The sequence below is a fragment of the Bombus vancouverensis genome, chromosome 11 (genome assembly GCF_051014615.1).
Source record: "Bombus vancouverensis nearcticus chromosome 11, iyBomVanc1_principal, whole genome shotgun sequence".
Lineage (NCBI taxonomy): Eukaryota > Metazoa > Arthropoda > Insecta > Hymenoptera > Apidae > Bombus > Bombus vancouverensis.
Genome location: NC_134921.1, coordinates 5,728,509 through 5,751,667, shown reverse-complemented (window position 1 = coordinate 5,751,667; position 23,159 = coordinate 5,728,509). Strand labels below are relative to the sequence as shown.

Genomic DNA, 23,159 nt, shown 5'->3' with positions numbered 1-23,159 from the left:
TTCTGTAGTTGGTTAACGGCTCGCAATTATTATCACGCGTATAACCGTACGTCTGTTAATTCGTGTTTCACGCATGACCGCCTCGAGCATTACTTAATACCAACTGATGTTGAATTGTTGATAAAACCAGTTCCCTGCATAATATCTTTCATCCAAAGATAAAGCAACGCGATTTACGCGCCACGGACGTTTCTGTGAGTTCTTTACGCTGATACGTGATTTAATTTCATTTAAAATCCCTTTTCTTTTGCTCGCGCGACCGTATAATTAAGTCGACGCTCCGCACTACCAAACTGAAAGCGGAGCTACCGCACAGTGTCTTTTTCTTTTTTACTGTTGTCCGGAAAAAAATAATGAATAGAATTACGCTTAATGATGCGGCCTGAACGTACGTGGAAATTACCCAACAGTGAAAAAGGCGCCATTCGCGTTGTTTGTTGCGCACGACTATCGAATACAAACATCTGTCGCTTTTGAATTGTTAACCGGAAATTCAATGGGATCGAAGGACACGTGTTGAGACAAAAACTATAAATGGACTTTAAAGTATGTATACTAGTACAATGGCATATAACAGCTGTTCTCTCTTATATAATTGACCTTTATCAAGGACGATAGAATCATCAAACACTTAATAAGAATTAATAAAGATGTAATCAATAAGTTGTTAAAACATGTATCAGAGTGCGTTATCTATAAGCAAACAAATAGATTATAGGGACTATATAAATAATTACATGACACGAGTATATAATAATACAGAGATATCTATCTTAACTGGTTTAATTAAAAGAAATTAATGCGAAAGAAAATATAATTTAAATTCGAAAGTTTATTACATATGTTATTGAATTTCTGACGTCTGTTTACTTTAGTTCCTCTATTTCAATAAATTAATTAATGAATTTATAATATTATTTGACTTAAATTCTTCCATGATGTATGATATCAACTATTAAATAAATAAATGAAAAGAACAGATATAAATATGCTTCTGATGAATAAGATATAATTGAATATCCCAATAGTAACTTAAATTTTAATTAGAATAAGGATTATAGATTTCTACTACAGACTACTGCTAGTTACGTAGAAACAATTACGCCTCTAAATTGAACTTCCACAAAAATATATATAAGTAACAAATTATGAACTTCGCAGAATTTATTTTTTTCACAAATATCTGGTGTTAATGCAAAATTTTCTTTGTAATATTCATATGCATAGCAGTAGTTTTTATTCTACTCAAAATTCAGATACAACTTTGAAAACAGAAACGTTACGCATATTGGATTTCGGAATCCTTCGCCATCTTCGACAAACGTGCAGTAATGCCATCTGACGATCAAGCCAGCGAATAGCTGAAAGGGTGTAAAAATGAGGCTGGAGATTGTCTTTCTATCTTCGTTCGTTTCCAATCTTCGAACGGAGAGTCGAGTTGAGTGTCGGGCCGACTGCCGCGACTGTGTGTAATGTCGACAAGAATGTTGACGTTTAATTCAACTCGTCGGAAGCAACGAATACGTGTCGTGCGAGTCTCGTGAATAATGTCAACGAATTTCTTATAACTTACTACACGCAACCGTAATAATGTTACGTACCGTGGAGTTTACGTAAACCTGTAATATTCATGAACGAACAATCATCGTACGCGCGAGGGCTTTGGCTCGAACTGTGACGCGCCATATTGGTTTTAAGAGAATTGTTCATATTAGTGGGCTTTGGGTGAATCTGTTTTACTGCAAATGCACGTAGTATAATAAAGTTGAGACGATGGAAGAGACTAAAATCATATATCACATTGATGACGAGGAAACCCCCTACTTGGTGAAGCTTACCATCTCACCGGAAAGGGTCACTCTTGCCGACTTCAAAAATGTCTTGAATCGGCCGAATTATAAGTATTTCTTCAAATCAATGGACGATGATTTTGGGTGAGTGTCACACCGATACGCATGTCCATCGAATGTTACGCATCTATTCGTGTCGTAGTACGGATTAACGATTGTTACAGTGGCGAAGTATTATCTTTCATCTTTGATTCGAGTCAATGCCCTTCGATTTAAACAGTATCCGCTTTGGAATAGACTCACATTTTGACAATGTTACTTTTTCGTTTTCCGTTTGATTGTGATAGCCAATTCGTAGCAATTTTCTGAAAATTGTTTGTACCGATATCGAATCGGTATATTATATTTTTATAACAAATAATGTATCACAAATAATGCTTAATTATATTTTTTAATTCTTACTTTATTTTAGAATTTACCACTTGGTAAATTTTCATATTTATTATATTTTTATCAAAATTATCATATTTCTTTTGTTATTCTCTGTATTTACGTCAGATAGCTACTTTTCAAATTTGTATAATTGTTTCGCATTTATTATTATGACTTTGTTTTTTTCATAAAACAAATAATTGGGATATGTTGTTTCCTCAATAGTGTGGTGAAAGAAGAAATTGTAGATGACGATGCCCATCTTCCCTGTTTTAATGGACGAGTTGTTTCCTGGGTAAGATTCTTAAATAAATTCTGTGATTAGTAAAATTTATTTATTTGTGATAAGCATGGATCTATTTTATAGCAAAAAATAATTTATTTTTAACGTATGTTGAAGTACAGAAATATTTCAGTTCTGAATATTAATTTCTTAAGTTATTAATAAAAGACTATTAATATTTATCATGTGTGGTTATTTTTGTGTCAACAAAACATAAAAAAAATTTTTAGTTAAAGAGCATGTAAATTTTACTTCATTTAGTTCACTGTAAAACTGGAGAAGTATTTATAGGATTATAGCAATAAGGAACTTTCTATTCCATAAAAATTTCTCATAAAATATGAATAAAAATTCAATGGAGCATAGAAAGTTTTTAATGAAAAAAACATCAATCTATTTATTGATAGCTGGTGTCTGCTGAAGGCAGTAATGTATCGGATGGTGCATCACAGTGCACAGATTCAGTGGCACATAGTGAGGCAAAACATGATCGTGTTGATCATGTGACACCTGGTCACACAAATCGTGGCCCACCCCCATTGTCACATGATGATACTCTAACTGAAACAGAAAGTATTACAAGTAGTCGACAAGGGCATCATTTGCACAAAAGTTCAAGACACCATTCAGATAAATATGAGAAATACAATAAATACAATGGTATGCTATTAGTTCTGTGTGAATCATTCTTTAGCTTCTAATTGCTCTAAGTATTACCTTTGTTACAAATGGCAAAGATTCACACATTATCATTATTTTTTATAAATTCAGGACTTCGTATAAATGGTCATTCGAAACACAGATCGGGCCATGGTTATGAGACTGCTTCTATTTTAAGTTCAGATTTAGAGACAACAACATTTTTAGAGTCAGATGATGATGCTAGTAGCCGTATAACATCAACTACAGGCAGACATACCAATATGAGTAGTACGGTTGACAGGGCAACTTTAGGTAAATATATCTTATAAGGAAAGGAAAAAAAAATAAATCTGAAGATTTAGACCAGGAATTGAATTTTATGTATTTGGATGTTAGAGCGGCGTAGACCACAGAGGAGGAGACGTCATAGATTGCCACCTATGTCTAGAACATCATCCTTTAGCAGTATAACAGACAGTACAATGTCTTTGAATATCATAACAGTTTCATTGAATATGGATACTGTTAATTTCCTTGGGATTAGCATTGTTGGTCAAAGTAACAAAGGTGGAGATGGTGGAATCTATGTTGGTTCAATAATGAAAGGGTATGTGTTAAAATGCAGTGAATTTTAAATTATATTGTACATAGAGCTCTGTACAATGAATTGTTAGAACAGAGTATTCAGCAAAATAAAGTCAATATATTTATAACAGCAGCTCTTTCATTTAATTAATTTTCAATGTACAGGGGAGCAGTTGCTTTAGATGGCAGAATAGAACCTGGTGACATGATTCTTCAAGTAAATGACATTAATTTTGAAAATATGTCTAATGACGAGGCAGTTAAAGTACTGCGTGAAGTAGTTCAGAAACCAGGGTATGTTTGTTTAATATAGCAATGCATTAAAATTTCAATAAACGAATTACAAGATTATAACATGATTATAAATGTAATCTTTAGACCAATCAAATTAGTTGTTGCAAAGTGCTGGGATCCAAATCCAAAAGGGTATTTCACAATACCACGTACAGAACCTGTACGGCCTATAGATCCTGGTGCTTGGGTGGCACATACGGCTGCTATAAGGGGTGAAGGTTTTCCTCCACGCCCGCCGAGCGCCACAACAATAACTTCAACATCAAGCAGTCTTGCAAGCACACTGCCAGATACAGAACGTGAGTTAAATAAATATTAGATTTAAATCGATTTAAAGAAACGAATGTTTCGTAAAAAATACATTTTGATTAGGACCATTGGAAGAACTTCATCTTACGGTGAATACCGATATGCCAACAGTAGTACGAGCGATGGCTCGGCCTGACTCAGGGTTGGAAATTCGTGATCGTATGTGGCTTAAAATAGTAATACCAAGTGCATTTATTGGAGCAGATGTTGTGGATTGGCTTAATACTCACGTAGAAGGATTTATTGATCGACGCGATGCAAGAAAATACGCATCTCTTATGCTAAAGGCTGGATTTATTAGGCATACAGTGAACAAGATAACATTTTCTGAACAATGTTATTATATATTCGGTGACCTGTGTTCATCTATGAGTAGCATGAAACTAGATTGCGATACAGTCGGACCATTACCTCCGCCGAATGCCTGGGACATGCCTTATTCAGGGACATATGCACCTCATTCTGCGACTGGTTACAGTCCAATGCCATTTAACTTCACTAACGAACCAACTGTATATGGTTATCACCGAGAAGAAAGTGTTCATAGCGGTTCAGGTGAGGATCGCATTTTATATCGCGATTAGCGTAATGGTTATTCAGTGTGTGTTTCAAAGTATTATATTTTATCAGGCGGCAGTAGCGCAGGTAGTGAGCATATTTGCAAAGAACCTATTCACGATTTGAAGTCCTGTTCTTCAGCATCTGAATCTGAATTGCATATTCCATCAGTGCCAACTATGCCAAGTAAAAATTCTGGCAATGGAAATGGTTCAAATGGAAAGAGGTCTAACGGCAGTCGCAGTCGTTCCAGTGGTTCTGAACAATCTGTGCAGACAGGAACTGGTTCAGGAAATCAACAGAACCAACAAGACTTATCTGGTAGTAGACAGTCATTTCGCATTGCGATGGGAAATCCTTGTGAATTCTTTGTTGATGTTATGTAGATGCCGGTGTTGTAAATAGATGAGTTATAAATTTAGAGGAAAGAGCAACATATAATTGAATATTTCCGAATGAATACTTTGATAAATTTATCTGACAGATTACATAAGATCTTATAAATTGGCGCTAGGTGTAATCTCTTTATCCTTTTAACGTTAGTAGAAATCATATAAATAGATAACGTATATTTACAGTGAATCTTATATGGTATTTCAAAGTATTTATTCGTTGCCCTATTCAATTTATTTCCAGGTTTATATAATTCGTATTTGATGTTTTAACGATTTGTTCATACGTGTCGTTTCAACTTTGCATTCCACTTTATATTATATACTTGACAGTAATAATATTTTTGGAAGTTCGTCTCTATTAAATGTATTTTATATTCATTAAAATATTTGCATGTAATATGTAAATGTACATACTAATGTGGTTCAAAGAAGTTGCATCAGAATGTAAGATTTAAATTCAACAAAGAGTAATACAGGTATTTTTTATGCCATAATAATAATAAAATTTCAGATCATTTTTAGAATATTGATTTTATTAGCTATAGTAGCTGTTGATTATAATTCATTTACTATTCCTTTCATTTTCATTATTTGATTAGTATGAATTTGAAAATTTACATATATACTAAAGTATATATACGAGATAAAACTAAAATTGTATTATTATTATTAAGCTTTGCTGAAAGAAAAAAACAAGTACATTTTCAATGTTGTGCATGAAATATGCAACTGTTGTGTTGAAGTTTAGCATACATATAGCAATAACGAGCCTAGTACAACTATTATGTACGAGAAACTCAGTATTTAATATCGATAATTCATTATTATTATTATACATACACTATACTGCACGCTTTACTATAAATATATTACGGTGTATTTGTTGATGTAAAGCACGATCGCACATGAAGTAGAGCACAAGCATGGTCATGTAAATAACACGGTTTATGTCGATAAATATACGTAATGAACATTGCAATAATTCGCTACGTAATGCATGTAAATTATAATTATTTTATAAAAAAAAAGGTACGTATTTTTTTATTAATATTTTTCCATTGCTTGCGTTCTAGGATTGTCTACGACAATGGGGCAGCTATTTCTTTAAAATCGAGAGGATATTATTTCGAAATGTTAAAAGGTTCACTAATTATTGCTTTGCAAACACATTCTTTAAGACTAATCCGCTTTAAATAAAAAGAAGGAGGAAAAACGAAAAAAAAGCATATATATGCATGTACAAAGAAAATATGCAATACGATTGTTATTGTATATCGGGCAATTATTGGTGAATCATTTAAATTGAGATTGTCCATGCGTAAAGGACAAATTTTTATTGTATTCCTACTGATTCCAGTTATTTGCTGATGAACAAAAAGAAATTGTTTAAAATTATGTTGTGTGGTATTGCATCACAAAGTTCGACAATATGTAAATAGATCGAATTATGCTCATATTAAATGTGCCATCTTATCAGTGTTAGAAAGTACTGAAAAAGGAACTGCGACATATAATTTATATATACAAGCTTCCCAGGTGTATGCATTTCTTTACTGTTTATGTTCATTGATGTCATCTTATCTAATGAATTATTACGAATTCTTACGAATTATCTTCTGCATCTCACACACACACACACACACACACACACAAGCTTATTTAATTTCAACAAACGTTCATTACATTTAATTGCGTCTTGCCGTTGCGTTATTATGATATAAATTTTTATTTAGCATATCACGTTGTATTTAAATAACGTTCTTTTTATAAAATGCCGCTAGAAAATACTTGCATTCGATGCACATAAATGCATTGGCGTCGTAACACTATAAGAGTAATTTCAAATATGGTGTGATGTTTCTTCCTACCAAACATTTCACGTTAAAATGAAAAAAAAAAATCAGTAGCGATTTTTACGTTTCTTTTTCTATCGATTTTACTACTTTTTATATTTACACGAACTATTTACATTGCTTCCTTAATATTTATAAAACGTATATTATAGAAAATACTACCTACGTCTTTTTATATAACATGCAACCATGTTTGAAAATTTCGTTATCTAATCGTGCAATTTTCCAAAATAACGACTGAAGCCTCTTTTTATTTCCCCTTTTTCTTCGGCATCTTATAATTATCGATAAATAGGCACTTTTTTATACTGTCCCCTGTAGAGAATAATATAACGGTATTATAAGAAATTTTTTACCGATTTGATAAGCACATAACGCATAGATTGTATAGGAAAGATTTTGTTGGAAAATTGCGCACTGGCATTTAATCGTTAATTTTAATGGAAATGTTTTCATTTCGCTGCAAATGATTATGTAATTCGATATTTAAGAAGGTAGTTTACACGAACTGGTTTATCGATATCATTATGGTACCAATCATTATATATTATTCTGTAAAATATATACATATTTTATGTTGCAGACAGGTTGTACAGTATGTTTGAGAAAGGCAAAATGTGTATTTACAATGTATTGTTTCAAATTAATATTTACAAACCAAGATCCATTTATTATTTGAATAAAAAATGATACCGAGGATGAAAAAGAGTGAAAATACAAATTTTGCGACTCACAGACATACTCCGAACTTGGTTTATTTTATTTTCTATTTATTGCGCCGCTCTAAAAGGACGTGCTGCTTTCTGTCTAACAAACGACTCAATTCCCCTTTGCAACTTACGTTGTGCGCATGTGGATTACATCATGTCAAAGACGTAATCGAGTCATTTTTGTGCCTTGTGCTGCGCTGACGATTGATGCAGAGCGGCGTATGCACGAGGAAACTCGTACACTGACTAGCGGTTTGGACAACAATAGCAGAGACAATATCTGTGAGTGTATTTTATTTTGTCACATCGAGGGACTCACGCTGATTCCTTTCTTTCCGTATATCTCTGTCTTTTCGAATTTCAAACATTAGTGAGTAACCCGTATCTGAAAGTAATTTTTTGTTTAATTAGCTTTTATCATTATGTTCCTTTTCTCTCGCTTCGTTCCGTTCCGTTCCGTTTCGTTTCATTTCGTTTCGTTTCGTTTGTTTTCCTTTGAAAGTTTTCTCTTATTTCAAGTTCCGTTACAGAAACTATTTGTCTACTGTTTTACGATAAAACTTAACACGATGACCGTGCATCTTCGATCTTGTCTTGATCATTCTTGCACTTCAATTGCTTGTTTGAATATATTTAGCATTGTACGAGCATTTGTAATAAAAATCTACGAATGCGTTTATCACGAGCTATTTAGTAGTGGAACACTTGTTACGTGTGTATTGTCGATAGTTTGCAGTTACTCTTGCATATAAATGATACATTCAAGGAAAATACTAATAACATCTTATACCAGCATACATCGTACATTTCCTTTATTTCGATCGTTTTTTCGTTACATTATCGTCTGAGTAGTCCCAAATACGTCTATAGTATGTCCTTTTAGTGCAGCTAAATGATGGCCACCCTTGAAACTTATAACATAAGACACACATTTCTATTTTACAGATGAAGAAGACATTTTGGAGTACCAGTTTCTGCACAAGTGAAGATATTTGTTAATGCAATACGTATACGTAATGGTGGTACTATAGGAGTTGAAAAAAAGGAAATTAAGGTATATTTCCACTTGACTTTGAATTGGGTGGACGGAAGTAGCAAACACGAGACATATATATATTTATACATATATATATATAACAGACGAATTTTGATTAAGCGTCATAGAAAATAAAGAATCTAAACTATATATAATTTGTAATGGCTATACATAAAAGAAGAAAATAGGATTAAGGCCATCAAATTTCCATGTGGTATTTAATATCATTCGAAAACGTGATCTATATATAGATTTCGACAGGAAAACAAGAAATGATGGCGAAAAAGCGTGCTTTTTTAACGCAGGGTGTATGTAGATTGAGAAAAAGGAATTCTCGTTAATTCCATATATGTGTTTTATCGATACTTCTTGTTCTACCTTTGTTTTTTTATTTTGAAATAATCGCGATAATTATGTATCATTTTCGATTGTATATATTTTCACACCGTTTGTCAGTTTAAACAATAATGGATATTTTCAGTTGGGCTTAAAATTTTTCATTTTTGATCTTAAAAGTTTTTGAAAGTAAAAAAATTCTTTTTTTTTCTAACTGTTTCATTTGTTCCTTTTTTCAAATATTAATTATCATGTTATAATATGGCTGTATTTTTAATTATACGGGTATATGAACATCAAATTTACGAAATGCAGAATGGAAACTAAGATTTTGGTACTGAGGATGGAACTGAGGTAAAGGAGCAAAAAGTGTCAGTATAATACGAGATAATATTCGCAAAATTCCTGATTTATTAGTACAACTTATGACTGCAAATACGTCTGTAATGAAGTGTTAATTCATGCTATGAAAATTAATTAGTATGAAGCATATTATACAATTGTTGTAAGTATTATCGTTTCACCTGAATTTTACGCTTAAATGAAAAAGAAAAATTGAAACTTTTGTAACTATAAATAACACAGAACACTTTTTATCAATCTTTATATGAAAATATTCTATTGGAGTTTTCGCGTTAATTCAATCAAGCAGCTATAGAATATTTAAAACATAAGTGATGATAATTTCACCATTATTCTTCTAGTTTAAGCAAACACCATGCGTCGTTGCATTTTCTTTATACTAAATAATTGAGAACTCGATGTATGTACGATTTTATTTTTCCATGCTACTTTAACCGATTACTCGTTAAGGGAAGGCAATACGTAAATAAATTGTAAAGATAGGATTATATAATTGGTGAAACACTTTCTCCCCCGATTCTGTGTGTAAGTTTATACGAGTAAGTGTGATGATACTGCATTGTCATGTGCATGCACGAGTCTTCTCCCTCACTATTAGAATTACGAATAAAAATGGACAAAAAAAGAATGGAAGAATATGAAGTAAACCTCGACGAGTCAATATGAATCGAATGAAAGTTTACTCATTGAGACGCATTCGAACGCTATTCCGACTGAAGTATTTTAACGTCATTTAGAGTACCATAGTACAAGGCGACAAGATAGTCAATCGATATCGCATTTACAGACAGATAGTTCATTCCTTGTATTTTTTATCCCTTTGCGAGACAAATGTTTGCGGACTTTTTTATCGAGGCTACGACCGCGTACACGGTGTCGTCGATACTCTATTTGCGATGTTCAACGATTTTTACACTATTTATTATATATTATGCGAAACTAAGAGATTTGTAAAAAGAAGAAAAGAAAGAGGAAACGCGGAGCTGAAGAAAAGAAAGAGTAAGAAAGAAAGTGGCGCATTCATTAGACCGATAAAATAAATGACTTCTTCAATGTGTGTGTTTCGTGGAAACATTGCGAGATGATATGACAGATTATGTATGTCGAGACGATCTTCTCTGCCGCCTTTTTCTGTCGCGAAACTGACTGCGAAAAAAAAAAAGGAAAACAAAATGTAATGCGAACGAGTTTATATCCATAGTATACACGATTACGTGGATGTAACGAATGATCACAATGGCTCAGATTATTCCGTAAGATCAGGTAAAGATCTACAGGAAGCGTAAGCTAAAATAGAACGACGAAAGAATTCAATACATGTAGTAGTGTGTGGATATACAGGGAAATAGATTGTAAAGATTTTTATGACTGTCTGAAATTATTATTGTCTTTGGTATTTGTCTTACAATTTCATTCTTAACACATCTCTAAACAGCGCAGCAGTTTGAAACATCTACAAGATACTTCCCTTGTGCGATATACACTTGGATCATCAAGTCGTAGTATCACACGGAAGCGATACTATTCCCTTATTTATTGTTACACAACCTATTTTGTTAGTACGGCTCGTATCCATGATCGATTACGTTGCATGCCCGTAAATCGTTAAACGAGAACTTACAATTACTCCGGTTCATCGTTTCCTTCATCCTATTCTTGATTTCCTAGTAATTTCAGCATAAATTGTGTATACTCTACAGCATCAGCTATCATCGAAAGCATGGAACTATAGTTTCGTTAAAATCTTAACGTGAATCTGGCAATAGTCTCTGGAACGTAAAGACTAATTTCAACGATTACACCTACACAGTCTAAACTTCGTTTGCTTCACACAATCGAGCAACGAACAATCTTCTTCTTTTTTTCTTGATCACGTAGCTCTGATTAATTTATTCGATCAACGATCGATGCGATGATGAGTTTGGTAGAAACAGATAAGCACACCATTGGTCACCAAACGGAGCATTTGTTAACTGGATTCATAGGTGCACCCAGCGGGCAATAAAATACTTGTGCGAAATCCTCCGAATTCGATAAGGTGCCGATTACGCGAAACTTGCCAGGTGAATGGACGGCGGTCTTCAACTTATTCCTGGTAGCTTCCGGTCTCATCGAGCCGCACCACACTTGCGCGAAGTTCAGGAAGAACAATTGCTTTCCAGTCGCGTTTAAACCTGGCAGAGTTTCGTCAGCGTCGCCGTTTGCGCGTAACCATCTTTCGTAAGCCTAAATAAAGACAAAACGGTTTAAGGAAGTGTCATATAAAAATCATGACAAAGTTATTAATTATAATTGTTGAAACGATATATAACTTTTGAGAAATTTGCTGATCAATGATTGACGGAAAAGAAAGAATTTTTAAAATGTTAAAAGTCTGTCCACTTGTTAAAAGAATGGAATATAAAAATCAGACGACCGTGACAGGGTTAAATGTTATTAAAGAACTGAAGAAAAGTTGAGAAACAAGCTGTTAAAAAAACTAACAGGAGGAAATTGCTTACTCGAAAAGCTTGTTTAATACCGCCGTTATCCGCGATATTCTCGCCCTGGGTATTCATTCCATCAATCTGCATTCCAACTTCGCTCACGATATAGTGACTGTACTGGTCTGAAACATTTAACAGTTTTCGAGTTAGCGAGCAAAAGTTGGAAGGAAAGTTTAAGAGAATAGATGTTTCGTCGATTACCGATAAGGCATTGAGCTCGTTCGTGAAAGCCATAAATAGCCTCGTCTTTCCACCATCTATGTAGATTACCATCCTTATCGAATAATCGACCTTTATCGTCGAAGCCGTGGGTGATCTCATGGCCAATCACAACGCCGATCCCACCGTAATTTAAACTCCGTGGAAAGTATCTGTGATAAAAGGGCGGCTGTAGTATTCCAGCTGGAAACACTGAGAGTGGAAAGTAATTCAATAATTAGTCGATATTCTTTTTTATCTTATGCAAAAGAAAAGAAAAATCGTAGTATAAAATTGTGGAGAAGTTTGTAGACCTTCCCGTTTCTTTTGTTCGCGCAATATAAAAAGAATTATACTGACTTATCCTATTTTTGCTGCGACTATAGTAAGCATTGACCACTGCAGGTGCAGTGTTCCACAGGGTCTTATTGACAGGGCTGCCAAGTCGATCCTGTTCTACCCTGGTCAAATGTTGCAAGATGTTCAACGTGTTCTCGAAGTACTTATCTGGACGGATCACGACCTGAAAGTTCACCAGAAATTAATTTAATTAACGAATGTGTCCATTGTATTCAATCAAATCTCAAAAAGAGCCAGATCCGTGATTCTTACATCTTTGTAACGTTCGTTCAACAACTCAGACTGTAGAATGAAATCAGGATAGCCGATCCTTAACAGCATTGCGTTTACCTTCTCGGTGGCCAGTTCTTTTGTTTCGTCATCGATCCAAGTAGTTTGATTTAGGAGTTCTCTGAAGGACCGTTGTATATCACGAGTCATGGCCAATGTCTGCAGAGACAGGTACGAGAATAACGAGAATGTCGAAGCTCAATTATGACGAATTATAATTTACATTCTAATGAGGAGAAAACACATTTTCATTTATCCGATTCTTTATTAAAATAACTATAAGATTGATGAAAGCCATCAGAAATAATAGAATATTTCAAGGCGCAATATAAAAGTGGTATGGAACGAAAGAGACAATAAATAAACAAATAATTAGTCAAAAAAATAAATTTACAAAATTAGTGAATGTTCATTAATGAAAATAGGAAGAGTTCTTACATCGTTTTTGCTTTTTTCGTCGAAATATTTTTTCACGAACATGGAGCCCACAGCCATGCCCATGTTAGAGTTCACTTGTGCCACACAATTTTTCCATCTGGACGGTGCTTGTTCCCTTCCAAACAGAATATAATAAAATTTTTGCTTAGCTTCCTGAAATCGATCGTCCAGATTGTTTACTCTGTGCCTGACGAACCGCCATAGAAGATAATTCGCGATAGTCCTGCAAAGAAAAGGTACTCAAAAATAAGAAATTTCAAAGTTTCCAAACTTCTCAAACATCTCCTCAAAAATCAAACTTATGAAACAGTGTCTACTTTTTACTATTGTATTTTACATGAAAGATTGTACCGTGGACTAGTTTTCGAGAGCAAATTCACCAAATCTTGAATATACTGCAACGCATAGACAACGACCGGCTCGGAAACATTCGTTGGTCGTGCCAGAACGATCGTTAAATATCGATGCCAGTTAATTTGTGGCACCAGTGTCCTTAATTCTCCGATGCTCATTCTTTGATATAACTCTGAAACGTTTCTTCGCTCGTCGGGGGAAGACGTGATCTGTGAAACCCGAAATTAATCGTTCAATAGCGGACATAATAGAAATAAGTCAGAAAATTATAGAAATTATAATTGACCTACCTTGGCGAGCTTAGTTTCGAATTCTATCAATTCGTCAGCGTCTATAGTAGCGTTTTGCAAAGATGCGCCCAAGAGAGTGGAAATTTTTATTAAATAATTTTTGTAAGCTTTTAAGTAAATGGTATTCGATGGCTGGAGAAAGTAGTCTCTTGTAGGTAGACCCAATGATGTCTGATCGAACTGCAATTAAACTTTTCTTAAATTTGATATTTTTGCTTCTCCATTATGTGGAAGTCAAAGAGAAGTATTTTTTAATAACATTCACTACGAAAATAGTTTTCGCGAGGAACCGTGTAAAATTATTAAAAGATTTGATATATTATATTAATTTCATGAAACATTCGCTGAGCTACAAAATGAAGTAAAATTTTTATCTCGAAGTTCTCGAAAAATTCCGAGTTTCTACCTGTATAACGTACTGGTCGCTGTTTTTAATGTCCGGCGCCACCCATTCCGAAATGAGAATGTCATTATTATAAAGCCTCAATTGTGCAACCAAGAGGAGCCAATCGAACTTTTCCGGATCCCAATTTGGTCTCAATATGGGCCATCCACCAAGTTCATCTAGAAGCTGTATAAGCGGCCGTTCCATGCGTTGCTCCAAGATCTCTAGCCACATGTATCGTGTTAAAATTGGCAACCACTTACAAAGATCTCTGAAGAAACCCAATCGAAAAACAATTTACCGTAGTTCATGCAACTGCGATACAAATATTTAGCCTTGAGCGTCGCGTCATCCGTGTACAATTGCAATCCTTTCGGTATAGGATCTTCGAGAAGCTCTTTCAACACAGAGTCCAACGATTCTCTGATCATTTCGAAGGTATCGTAGGCAGCTTTGTCTTTAGGGATAGGATTATGTTTCGCCCAATTGCCACAGGCAAACTGATAAAAGTCCTCGCAAGGATCAGCGCTCCTGTCCATGTACTTCAGCATGATTTTTGCTGCGGCGAATATCTGTTTCTTAAAAAGCGTATGAGCAGCAATTATGCAAAGTAATTAGAGAGACTACGTCACAAGTGTACCTTGAGCTTCTCTGATGGCCCACGCGTTTCCCTCGCCTTTCCAAAACGCGTGGAAATCCGTGCCAGTGTCGTCGTCGTTTTGGTCGTCGACGATTGGCAGACTGGTGTCCGAATCGTCGACGGAAATCGAGTGTCTACCACCTTGTTCACCCTCGTCTGATTCGTCCTGAGAACGCTCTTCGATATTGTCGTACGTGAAGAACTTGGAGCGCAGTTCTTCGTTCTTACGCGCGTCGTGCGTATGCTCGCCGTACCTGAAGAAGATAATTTCTGAACAGAGCTGGTTGCGGGTGTTAGAAGTTCGAAGGCGTATCACCGGTGAAATTTTTGATATAGCAGAACTCTATTTATTTGATTTATTTGAACGAAATTTCAGTTTGTGTCCGATAGAATGAAGTTTTGCTGATCGAATTCATTTATTCGAACGTAAATTTTTATTATGGACGAAAAATCATAAGATCCTCATAGAGAGGATCGCTAGATACGAGCTTCGATCATATAAAATATTTGTTCTCCGATAGGTTCGTGTAAACGAAATTCAACTATAATTTAAGTAGAAATAATAAATGGAATTTGATTAATAGACTGCGGATATTTATGTAAATCTATATTTTTACGAATACAATTACAGCAGTGGAGCTTCATCTACTAAACATATATTACTATAATGAACATTGTACTTTAGATGTTGTATATATTTGCATATTCTGCGAATCTTTGCATGTTTAAATTTCTCATTAATGCATAAATATTCCGCAGTCTATCGAGTAGTATTTGGATAATTACTCTCGATAGTCGTTGCTTTGTATTTCAGAGTTTTCCTTGACCTCATCGGCGTCCACCTCGGTGTAATAATCGTCCAGGAAGTTGTAGATGTCTTCGTCGGAATTTTGATCGTCTGCTTTCTCAACGTTGTAGTCTATCGGTTGATCCTGTATCGAATATTCGCACAAAAATGATATTTTTACGGTGCTTTTTAAAATAGAAAATTGAGTAGTTGGAAGGTGAATCGATATCTGGGTATGTAGCGTAGGTATCGTGTCTTTATATCTCAGAGTTGTTTCGGCCATGAAGTAAAAGACATGTCGAATTTAATTGACCTTGTACGAAACGAGATGATTGGCAGTGAGACGATCGATATTTATACTGTTCACCAGTAACGCTAATTTAATGTTGATTAACTCTAATTAACGTCGCTGCGCACGACACGTTATCCAAAGTGGCTCGTCTTCTTCTCGAACATTGTCGCTTAACTTATTATCGAAGACACCTTTGTCAACTCTTTATAAGGCTGTCAAAATTTTCATAATTCGATAGACTGATACAAAACACAGATACAATCGTATGACTATTAATTCTCATTAGCAACTTCCACTTTACTCTACTGCGTTCTTTTGCAATGAAACGTCAACCCTCTGCAATCTTTTTTCACTTCGCATACGTCTACATCGTTACAAAAATATTCGACTATAAAAGAATTACGCTTGCAAGGTTGCAAAGGATTGAACAGCGCGAATCCGCTCGCCTAGAACGAGCGAAAAAATGCGAGAGAAAACCATCGTTATTTCTTGAAGAGACTCAGATCATTGCACACAAGTGTCTAGCGTCTCGCGATTCTCGATATCAATATCAGATCTGGACAAGCCGTTGCCCGTTTGCCAATCTGCTTATCCTCGTATCGCGTCGATTCGAATATAAAATTCCGAAGAACGCAACGTTGAATAGCTCGAGCGTGGAGGATGCTCGAAAATCCTGACGTCCTTCGTTCTTTCTTCGGGACTATTTGTCGTCAATCGATCGATATTATACTGCACGTTCGTAGCTGATGATCGTAGATCGGCAAAGGCGAACGGATGTTGTATATTTTTTGTTTTTACGTGTGTTTTTTTTTAAAGAAAATGGAAAATAACAAAGAAGAAATAAATAAGACGAGGAAGAAAAGTGGTATTGGTTAGAATCGCTTTGAATTTGATTTGCTTTGGATAAAGTACCGCGTCTAGGTCTCTCTTGTGTCGTTGTAGCTGCCTTGACGAAAGTAGAGTCTCCACTGGCACGTAGCTTGTTTTCATTCCAGGTGCTAGGATTTTGTCTTCTTCCTCTTCTTCACCGGCCCTCTCTGTCTCGCTGCGGCTGGTCGCTGCTAACAGTTTCTATAAATAATATACTTCTCCTTTCTTCTATGTCGCTTTATATTTATATTTGAAACTTTTATAACATTTCTAAAAATATCCTTTTTCTTTCTGTTAGATATAATTTCCATCATGGAGATTGTACAATTTTAAAGTAAAAGTCGAATCATCTCCCTGCCCGTGACCTATATTCAACGTCGTCTCCTGTGACGAGAGTTCATTACCAATATACCTATGTAATCTTAGAACGGATTACATGTGCAACATGGTAGGACAGGAAAACGATTAAACTCGAATATTCTTCCTGCGAGAACAGCCTTGGGACAACTTACTCTAACGACTTGTAAGAAGCCTCAAGAACAATTTCAACTACACCGACCCCCCATCGCAAGATCCGCTTGAATTATTTTCTTCTGACAACGATCGATAAATCACGCCACACATCTCGCACTCTATTTCGCTATTCAGATGTACACGAGTAGCCAACAGACCGGACGTCGTTAATATCGAGTGCATTTTACGAGCGTGTCGTTATGTGTACCGTGGCAATAGACTTACGCGGAAAACTCTCCTCGGTCCTCTCGTCCTGCCTCCTTGTCTGGACCAAATACGTACGATGATAAGGAGCCTTGCCGATCACCTGCGACCGCGACAGAGCGATGAAGATTATAGTGATCGGCAGTAACACGGCTGGAATCAAGAGCATCAGTTTCACTCGGAAGCGCCAAGTGTCGTTTCCGCCCATGCACCACCTGTAGTTTCAAATATCGTGTTCCCCAATTGCCGATTCTAACTAATCGATCGATACTTTTGATAGTCATTAGCTAATTTTGGACATCTTACGAACTTTAGTCGACCAGTCTCCTTGTTAATGGCTAACCGACAAGAAGGACAAGGCCCACCGCTGAAGAAGTCGTCGTCGTTATACTGATCCAAACTACTCGCGCTCCTCATCTTGTCTGAAAGCAAGTCGACCCCTTCTTCTCAGTCCAGTTGATCTACCTATTCTACTTCATCGTACCACATTGCGCAGTCATAAATCGCATTCGCGTATCGCGCGTTTCACCGCGCAAGATCGAATCTTTGCCCTTAACTCACTGTACCCCTAGTTTCCCTGCGATTTTACATTTCTTTTATTTTATACTTTATACTTTGCCAAGTCGAAGGATACCCGAATCGACATCTGTTTGGGGACACTCGCGTTTTAGTTAAGGTAAAGGCGATCGAGAAGAAACTTTCAAACAAATTTTCGATCGAAACGGAGATGGAAACCGTTTTCAGGATGGTGGCACCGTGCGTCCGTGAAGAAGAGGACTGACTGAAGCTGGTGCGAAGCTTCGATCTCGACACGAATGTTAATGTAACGTTGCGCGTACGGTCAAATTAGTCTTAGCGACATTCGTACGGGAGTAATTTCCATATGTAACGTCGGCGGTCAACGCCAATAGCGAGGGCAACAACAATCGAGGCGGAGCTCTGTACGTGCACGCACACCGCGAGAGGCATTTTACGCGCTCCTTACGTCCAGTTACTCGTCAATCGACCCTAATAACTTGCAGTTATCGTTCAATAACGCGTCGCGCTGTTTTACATTCTACACGTGACCTGGCCGTTATTAAGTTTTTTCTCATCGCCAACACTGATTGCCATTTTAAGATGAACGTAGGAACTTCAAAAGACGAATGGGACAATCGGTAGTTCCGATTTTTCTTCCGTTACGTATCGCGCCAATTGTCACTACCATATAAAACGCGTTTCAAGTCCTTGTCCGTGAAGATACCAGAGATATCACTATCATATCACTATTTGTTCAAATACGGTGAAATTGTAGGTGGACAACATTGAGTCGTCATGGGATAAAAAGCAAAATTTTGATGGAAATATTACAAGTTGATCGACTATTACGTTGTAAAATTTTCGTTACTTTTTGTTACTTTGTCCTTCTCTTTCTTATCCAATTTTAATTTTGTCCGTGACGAGTAAAACGTTCAAAGTATCACAGAGGTGACCACGATCTATATTGATCATTTCGTAAAATTTAAACTATAAATTTTTCTTGCTACAGTTTACAAATTAACTCACTATAGATTTGTGATTTTCTTCTATTAATACATTCTTCATGGTTAGATAAGAAATTCCAATATACTATGTTGCAGCCATAAATTTCGTTTTCTTCGGCGGTCATTATCGTGGTTGCTTGCCGGCTTTGACGAACGTACGAAACTTAAAAAAGAAGATACGACTGATAAAATCTGTAGTTGAATCACTAGAATGATATTATTTCATCATTTTTTCGATAACGAGACGGATTAACCAAAGATTCCGAGTAGAAGTGGGAAAAACATTCTTTTATTTCTAATTTCAGCTTGCTTCTTTCAACCAATCTTTCTTTGTTTGATGATTGCACAGAAAATGATTTCGTTATACTTATATTGGTGAATTTAGCGAAGATAAGAATCGAGATCGATCAATTATCGAGACTTATCGATCAATATAAAGGAGAAAAAAAATCTTTAAAGAGATTTTGTACGATGTTTATTTTATATTCAATCGATAAGAACTATATTAAAATGTCCAAATATAATTTCCTTTTTTTTGTTAATAAATTACTATGTACAATACTATATACTCGTGTCCGCGATCTGTTTTTGTGTCTCGTTGTTTCCTCGATAATGATCCATTTTTACTTCTTGATTTAAACTATAGTATGATGGACCACAATATGAGATTACAGCGCTACCTAGACACTCTTCTCCATTATATAAGGTGACAAACTGAAATAAATACGATAAATGTTAAATATTATTGAACACTATTATACGATAATTAAAAAAGGGTCATGTATAAGAAACTCTACCTGTCCCTCTGTAATTGCTCTTAATGGTTGACTAAGCTGTATTATTAACTGATTCTTTAAATTTTTATGAACTGTGCAAGATACCAAGGGATCTCTATGTTGAAAGCGCAAATCGCAATTTAATAGTCTAGAGAAACTATTAAATTCTGGCTCTGATGATATCCAGTACGGAGTTTCTGTTATTATAAGTTCTGAATATAGCGCTGAATTGTGTGTTCCTTTTACCTATTGATATTAATATATACATCAACATCTAATCTAAGTAAAAAATATAATTAACACATAAAATTTTTTCTACATACTACAATGATGTTATTTGTGTTAATATCTTTCTTATACACATAGTATGCAGCTGGTAAACCACTAATTTTTATATTTTGCCCTATGGTCCAATGATGAAAGCCCATATGCTTTCCCACTACCCGACCATCATCCAAGTCTACAAAGTCTCCAGGTTTGTCAGATATGTACTATAAATATTATTTAGTTGTTAATACAAAAATGGAATAATAGCATACATTGAACTTATCATGCTGTACCTTGGATATGAAATTTTGAAAATTTCGTTTTCCCACAAAACATATCCCTCTGCTTTCCCTTTTTAGAGCAACTTTGTCCAATCCAGCCTTCCAAGCAATTTGTTTAACGTCTTTCTTCAAATATTCTCCAAGGGGAAACATGGAGAATCTTAAAGCTTGTTGAGGTACTTGGCACAAGAAAAATGTTTGATCTTTTTCTGCATCTCGAGCTTGAAATAAGCTGACATCTAGTAAAATAGTCAAACTAATAGGATTTGATTATATGATTAAAGCAAACGTTTAAGAATAACATTAAGAAAATTATATTTACTTGTATCTGGCTTAAAATGTTCAAGGTAAGAACCAAAACTGGTTCTGACATAGTGTCCAGTTGCAATAGCATCAGCCTGAAGTTTATTACATGCAAAGTTGAAGAAATGATCGAATTTGATGTACTTGTTACACAAAATATCAGGATTTGGTGTATATCCATTCTCATATTGTTCTGTTAAATAGCTACAAAAGTTAATAAAGATAAAATATTAATTAAAAAGATATACAAATATGCATATACATACGAAAAGATATTATTCCAATATTCTTTTACAAAATTGACTTCAACAAGAGGAATATCTAATTTTTTGCACACCCATTGTGCATCTTCATAATCCTCCTCAGTCTGACAAATTCCAGTCTCATCTTTGATGTCCCAATTTTTCATGAATACACCGGTGACATTGAATCCTTTAACAGTGCTAATCTTAACACTTTCATGGTACTAAATTATCATTCGATACTAGACATTTTTATTCTCTTGAATTACCTTTATTTTTTAGAAGCAGTGCTGATACAGCGCTATCAACCCCACCAGATATACCCACAATTACTTTTTTAAACATTTTCTAAGTGTCCTAAACTTTGTTTTATTATATATTAAACTTTTAGTATCCTAAACGTTTTTTTCTTCTCCTCAGTTTTATATTATTTCATCTTTATTCACATGTACCGTTAAGGAACCTATTAAATTGACACATAAAACATTACATGTAAGACATTGAAGATAAATTCATGTGTTAATTTCGCTCAGTACCTATATTACAACAATACAAATATTTTCGAACCAACACATGCAGAAAATTATTGAAAAAAAATTTCTAAACAATTACAAAAGAAATATATAAAGAATATGATAAGAAACAGCTTTTAAACGTAGAACTATGCTCAATCGGTTTAACGTGTTGAGAACACATTATAAGATCAAGATTGTACATTTAAAATAACTCAATGTTCGAATTTATCCTAACTCGAATATTCATTTAACATTAATCACATGTGTATCGATTACCACGTCTGAACGGCCAGCATAGTACATTATTCGCCAAAGAATTTGGAAATTTACAAATAATAAAGGTTAAAGAAGTACCGAATCAATCACGTGGTACATGTATACGTATCGAACAGATTGCGTTTTGCGTGTGTAACGAATGAGCGGCTGTGCTCAGCGTCTAACGCGTTTAAACAATATCGAATAATTCGACGAAGAGATAATCAACCAGACTGAATTTGTAATAAAACACAGAACGTGATTTTTCCACGTGCACGTTGTGTATATTGGAGGAATATCGTTTAGACGCTTCCTGTGTGATTAGCAGGTTTCGAGGCTCGCGCGTAGGTCGATGCCCGAAAATCGTCAGCCAATCGACGCACGGCTCTCTCGTCGGGAACCAGTCAAGCACGTTGACAGATATGCAACGGCTGGTCGCAGGAGCTTGCATATTTCGAATGGCATTTTATTGTGTGGATAACAACGTACCGCGTGCTAGTTCAGTCTATTGGATTAGACGAAATTCTCGAGACGATAGACCAGTTTTCGAAGAAATGCGCGATTTCGGTGCAAGTGCAACCCATTTTGCGCAGTTTCCATGACCCAGATTACGATGGGGAGTTCGCTCGCCTTTCGGAACAGCTGTTGGCCGCACGAAGATGTCGACCGCGGGGAAACGCTTGGATATTTCGTGGACTGCGCGCGCCTCTTGGCGGCTTCGCCGCCACAATTTTCAGGGCTGTATCTACTCATAACATATTAGGCACCTAGCGATTCTTCAGTTTCATCGGGACGCGACACAACTTTTCTCTCAATAAGCATCTTTTTCGAAACTTTCCTTCGTCATTTTTTCGCGACAGGTAAATCCTGGCGTAATGGAAGTATTTAATAACCGGAAACCAAAGAAATGAATTATTACGATAAACATGTTAAAAATGTAATGTGTATGCAATTTTGTATATATCATCCTATCTGGCTGCTATGTTTTTTTTTACGTAGTATACTATCCGCATAAAATACCTCGTGTTGTTATTCTAGTTTGTAAAAAGTTACGCGAATCCCGTCGATTTTGTGTTAAATCGTCATATGCGGTGTAATTAAAATTCCATATGCTTTAAAAATCAGAATAGTATTCGAACAAACGGAAGTTTGAATGTGCGGAGTTTCTATCGCTGTTAACGTTTCGGTAATTTATTAATGTGACTTACGAGAAGTTGATATCGTGAAGTGCTCGAATGAAACTTTGGCGGTATGTTGTTCGAGAGTATTCGTGTACTCTCTTTTCCAGTGTATTTATATCTATAGATATTAGCTGTTTTGTAAG

The 23,159-nt window shown here is 35.4% G+C and overlaps 3 protein-coding genes and 1 long non-coding RNA gene across 21 annotated transcripts; 1 reads left to right on the top strand and 3 right to left on the bottom strand.

Moving 5' to 3' along the window:
- Nucleotides 1-86: 86 nt before the first annotated feature.
- On the top strand, nucleotides 87-10,964 carry dsh (Segment polarity protein dishevelled). 3 transcript variants are annotated; one of them, XM_033338984.2, is made up of 11 exons: nucleotides 87-546; nucleotides 1,275-1,934; nucleotides 2,448-2,517; nucleotides 2,913-3,165; nucleotides 3,277-3,459; nucleotides 3,544-3,754; nucleotides 3,898-4,026; nucleotides 4,111-4,325; nucleotides 4,399-4,890; nucleotides 4,966-5,214; nucleotides 8,797-10,964. In XM_033338984.2, the coding sequence occupies exons 2-11, from the start codon at nucleotides 1,774-1,776 to the stop codon at nucleotides 8,835-8,837; spliced, it is 2,004 nt and encodes a 667-aa protein (XP_033194875.1). In that variant the 5' UTR covers nucleotides 87-546; nucleotides 1,275-1,773; the 3' UTR covers nucleotides 8,838-10,964. The 3 variants fall into 3 exon arrangements, with proteins under 3 accessions (XP_033194875.1, XP_033194876.1, XP_076478668.1); XM_033338985.2 differs by lacking the exon at nucleotides 8,797-10,964 and adding an exon at nucleotides 6,362-7,725; XM_076622553.1 differs by lacking the exon at nucleotides 8,797-10,964 and having other exon boundaries at nucleotides 4,966-7,725.
- On the bottom strand, nucleotides 6,309-8,406 carry LOC143303307 (uncharacterized). The gene is made up of 2 exons (XR_013059481.1): nucleotides 7,876-8,406; nucleotides 6,309-7,456 (listed from the first exon to the last, which is right to left on the bottom strand). It is a non-coding gene; the product is annotated as an uncharacterized LOC143303307 (long non-coding RNA).
- Nucleotides 10,965-11,438: 474 nt separating the features above from the next.
- Nucleotides 11,439-18,608, bottom strand: LOC117159275 (neprilysin-4). 8 transcript variants are annotated; one of them, XM_076622550.1, is made up of 15 exons: nucleotides 17,984-18,606; nucleotides 17,695-17,888; nucleotides 16,999-17,147; nucleotides 15,794-15,939; nucleotides 15,008-15,261; nucleotides 14,631-14,926; nucleotides 14,389-14,553; nucleotides 13,983-14,162; nucleotides 13,690-13,901; nucleotides 13,339-13,561; nucleotides 12,883-13,059; nucleotides 12,631-12,793; nucleotides 12,274-12,483; nucleotides 12,088-12,194; nucleotides 11,439-11,812 (listed from the first exon to the last, which is right to left on the bottom strand). In XM_076622550.1, exons 1-15 carry the CDS (start codon nucleotides 18,088-18,090, stop codon nucleotides 11,537-11,539), a joined length of 2,859 nt encoding a protein of 952 aa, XP_076478665.1. In that variant the 5' UTR covers nucleotides 18,091-18,606; the 3' UTR covers nucleotides 11,439-11,536. The 8 variants fall into 8 exon arrangements, with proteins under 8 accessions (XP_076478665.1, XP_033194866.1, XP_033194864.1 ...); XM_033338975.2 differs by having other exon boundaries at nucleotides 14,389-14,591; nucleotides 14,669-14,926; nucleotides 17,980-18,605; XM_033338973.2 differs by having other exon boundaries at nucleotides 14,389-14,591; nucleotides 14,669-14,926; nucleotides 17,984-18,604.
- Nucleotides 18,609-19,654: 1,046 nt separating this feature from the next.
- Nucleotides 19,655-23,134, bottom strand: LOC117159278 (mitochondrial tRNA-specific 2-thiouridylase 1). Of its 9 annotated transcripts, none has more exons than XM_076622559.1 (8): nucleotides 23,044-23,134; nucleotides 21,335-21,528; nucleotides 21,090-21,255; nucleotides 20,843-21,027; nucleotides 20,533-20,759; nucleotides 20,296-20,463; nucleotides 19,994-20,218; nucleotides 19,655-19,910 (listed from the first exon to the last, which is right to left on the bottom strand). In XM_076622559.1, exons 2-8 carry the CDS (start codon nucleotides 21,408-21,410, stop codon nucleotides 19,758-19,760), a joined length of 1,200 nt encoding a protein of 399 aa, XP_076478674.1. In that variant the 5' UTR covers nucleotides 21,411-21,528; nucleotides 23,044-23,134; the 3' UTR covers nucleotides 19,655-19,757. The 9 variants fall into 9 exon arrangements, with proteins under 9 accessions (XP_076478674.1, XP_076478672.1, XP_076478670.1 ...); XM_076622557.1 differs by lacking the exon at nucleotides 23,044-23,134 and adding an exon at nucleotides 22,325-22,465; XM_076622555.1 differs by lacking the exon at nucleotides 23,044-23,134 and adding an exon at nucleotides 21,935-22,102.
- Between the last annotated feature and the right edge of the window lie 25 nt (nucleotides 23,135-23,159).

Coding starts and splice junctions, on each gene's coding strand:
- LOC117159278 (XM_076622559.1), bottom strand. CDS start 21,410: ATGTTTAAAAAAGTAATTGTGGGTATATCTGGTGGGGTTGATAGCGCT. Junction 21,028..21,089: donor TATTGGAATAATATCTTTTC/GTATGTATATGC, acceptor TAACTTTTGTAG/CTATTTAACAGAACAATATG. Junction 20,219..20,295: donor ACACAAATAACATCATTGTA/GTATGTAGAAAA, acceptor TAATATCAATAG/GTAAAAGGAACACACAATTC.
- LOC117159275 (XM_076622550.1), bottom strand. CDS start 18,090: ATGAGGAGCGCGAGTAGTTTGGATCAGTATAACGACGACGACTTCTTC. Junction 17,889..17,983: donor AAGGAGACTGGTCGACTAAA/GTTCGTAAGATG, acceptor TTGAAACTACAG/GTGGTGCATGGGCGGAAACG. Junction 11,813..12,087: donor GTATTAAACAAGCTTTTCGA/GTAAGCAATTTC, acceptor GTCTTTATTTAG/GCTTACGAAAGATGGTTACG.
- dsh (XM_076622553.1), top strand. CDS start 1,774: ATGGAAGAGACTAAAATCATATATCACATTGATGACGAGGAAACCCCC. Junction 2,518..2,912: donor ATGGACGAGTTGTTTCCTGG/GTAAGATTCTTA, acceptor ATTTATTGATAG/CTGGTGTCTGCTGAAGGCAG. Junction 4,326..4,398: donor CACACTGCCAGATACAGAAC/GTGAGTTAAATA, acceptor CATTTTGATTAG/GACCATTGGAAGAACTTCAT.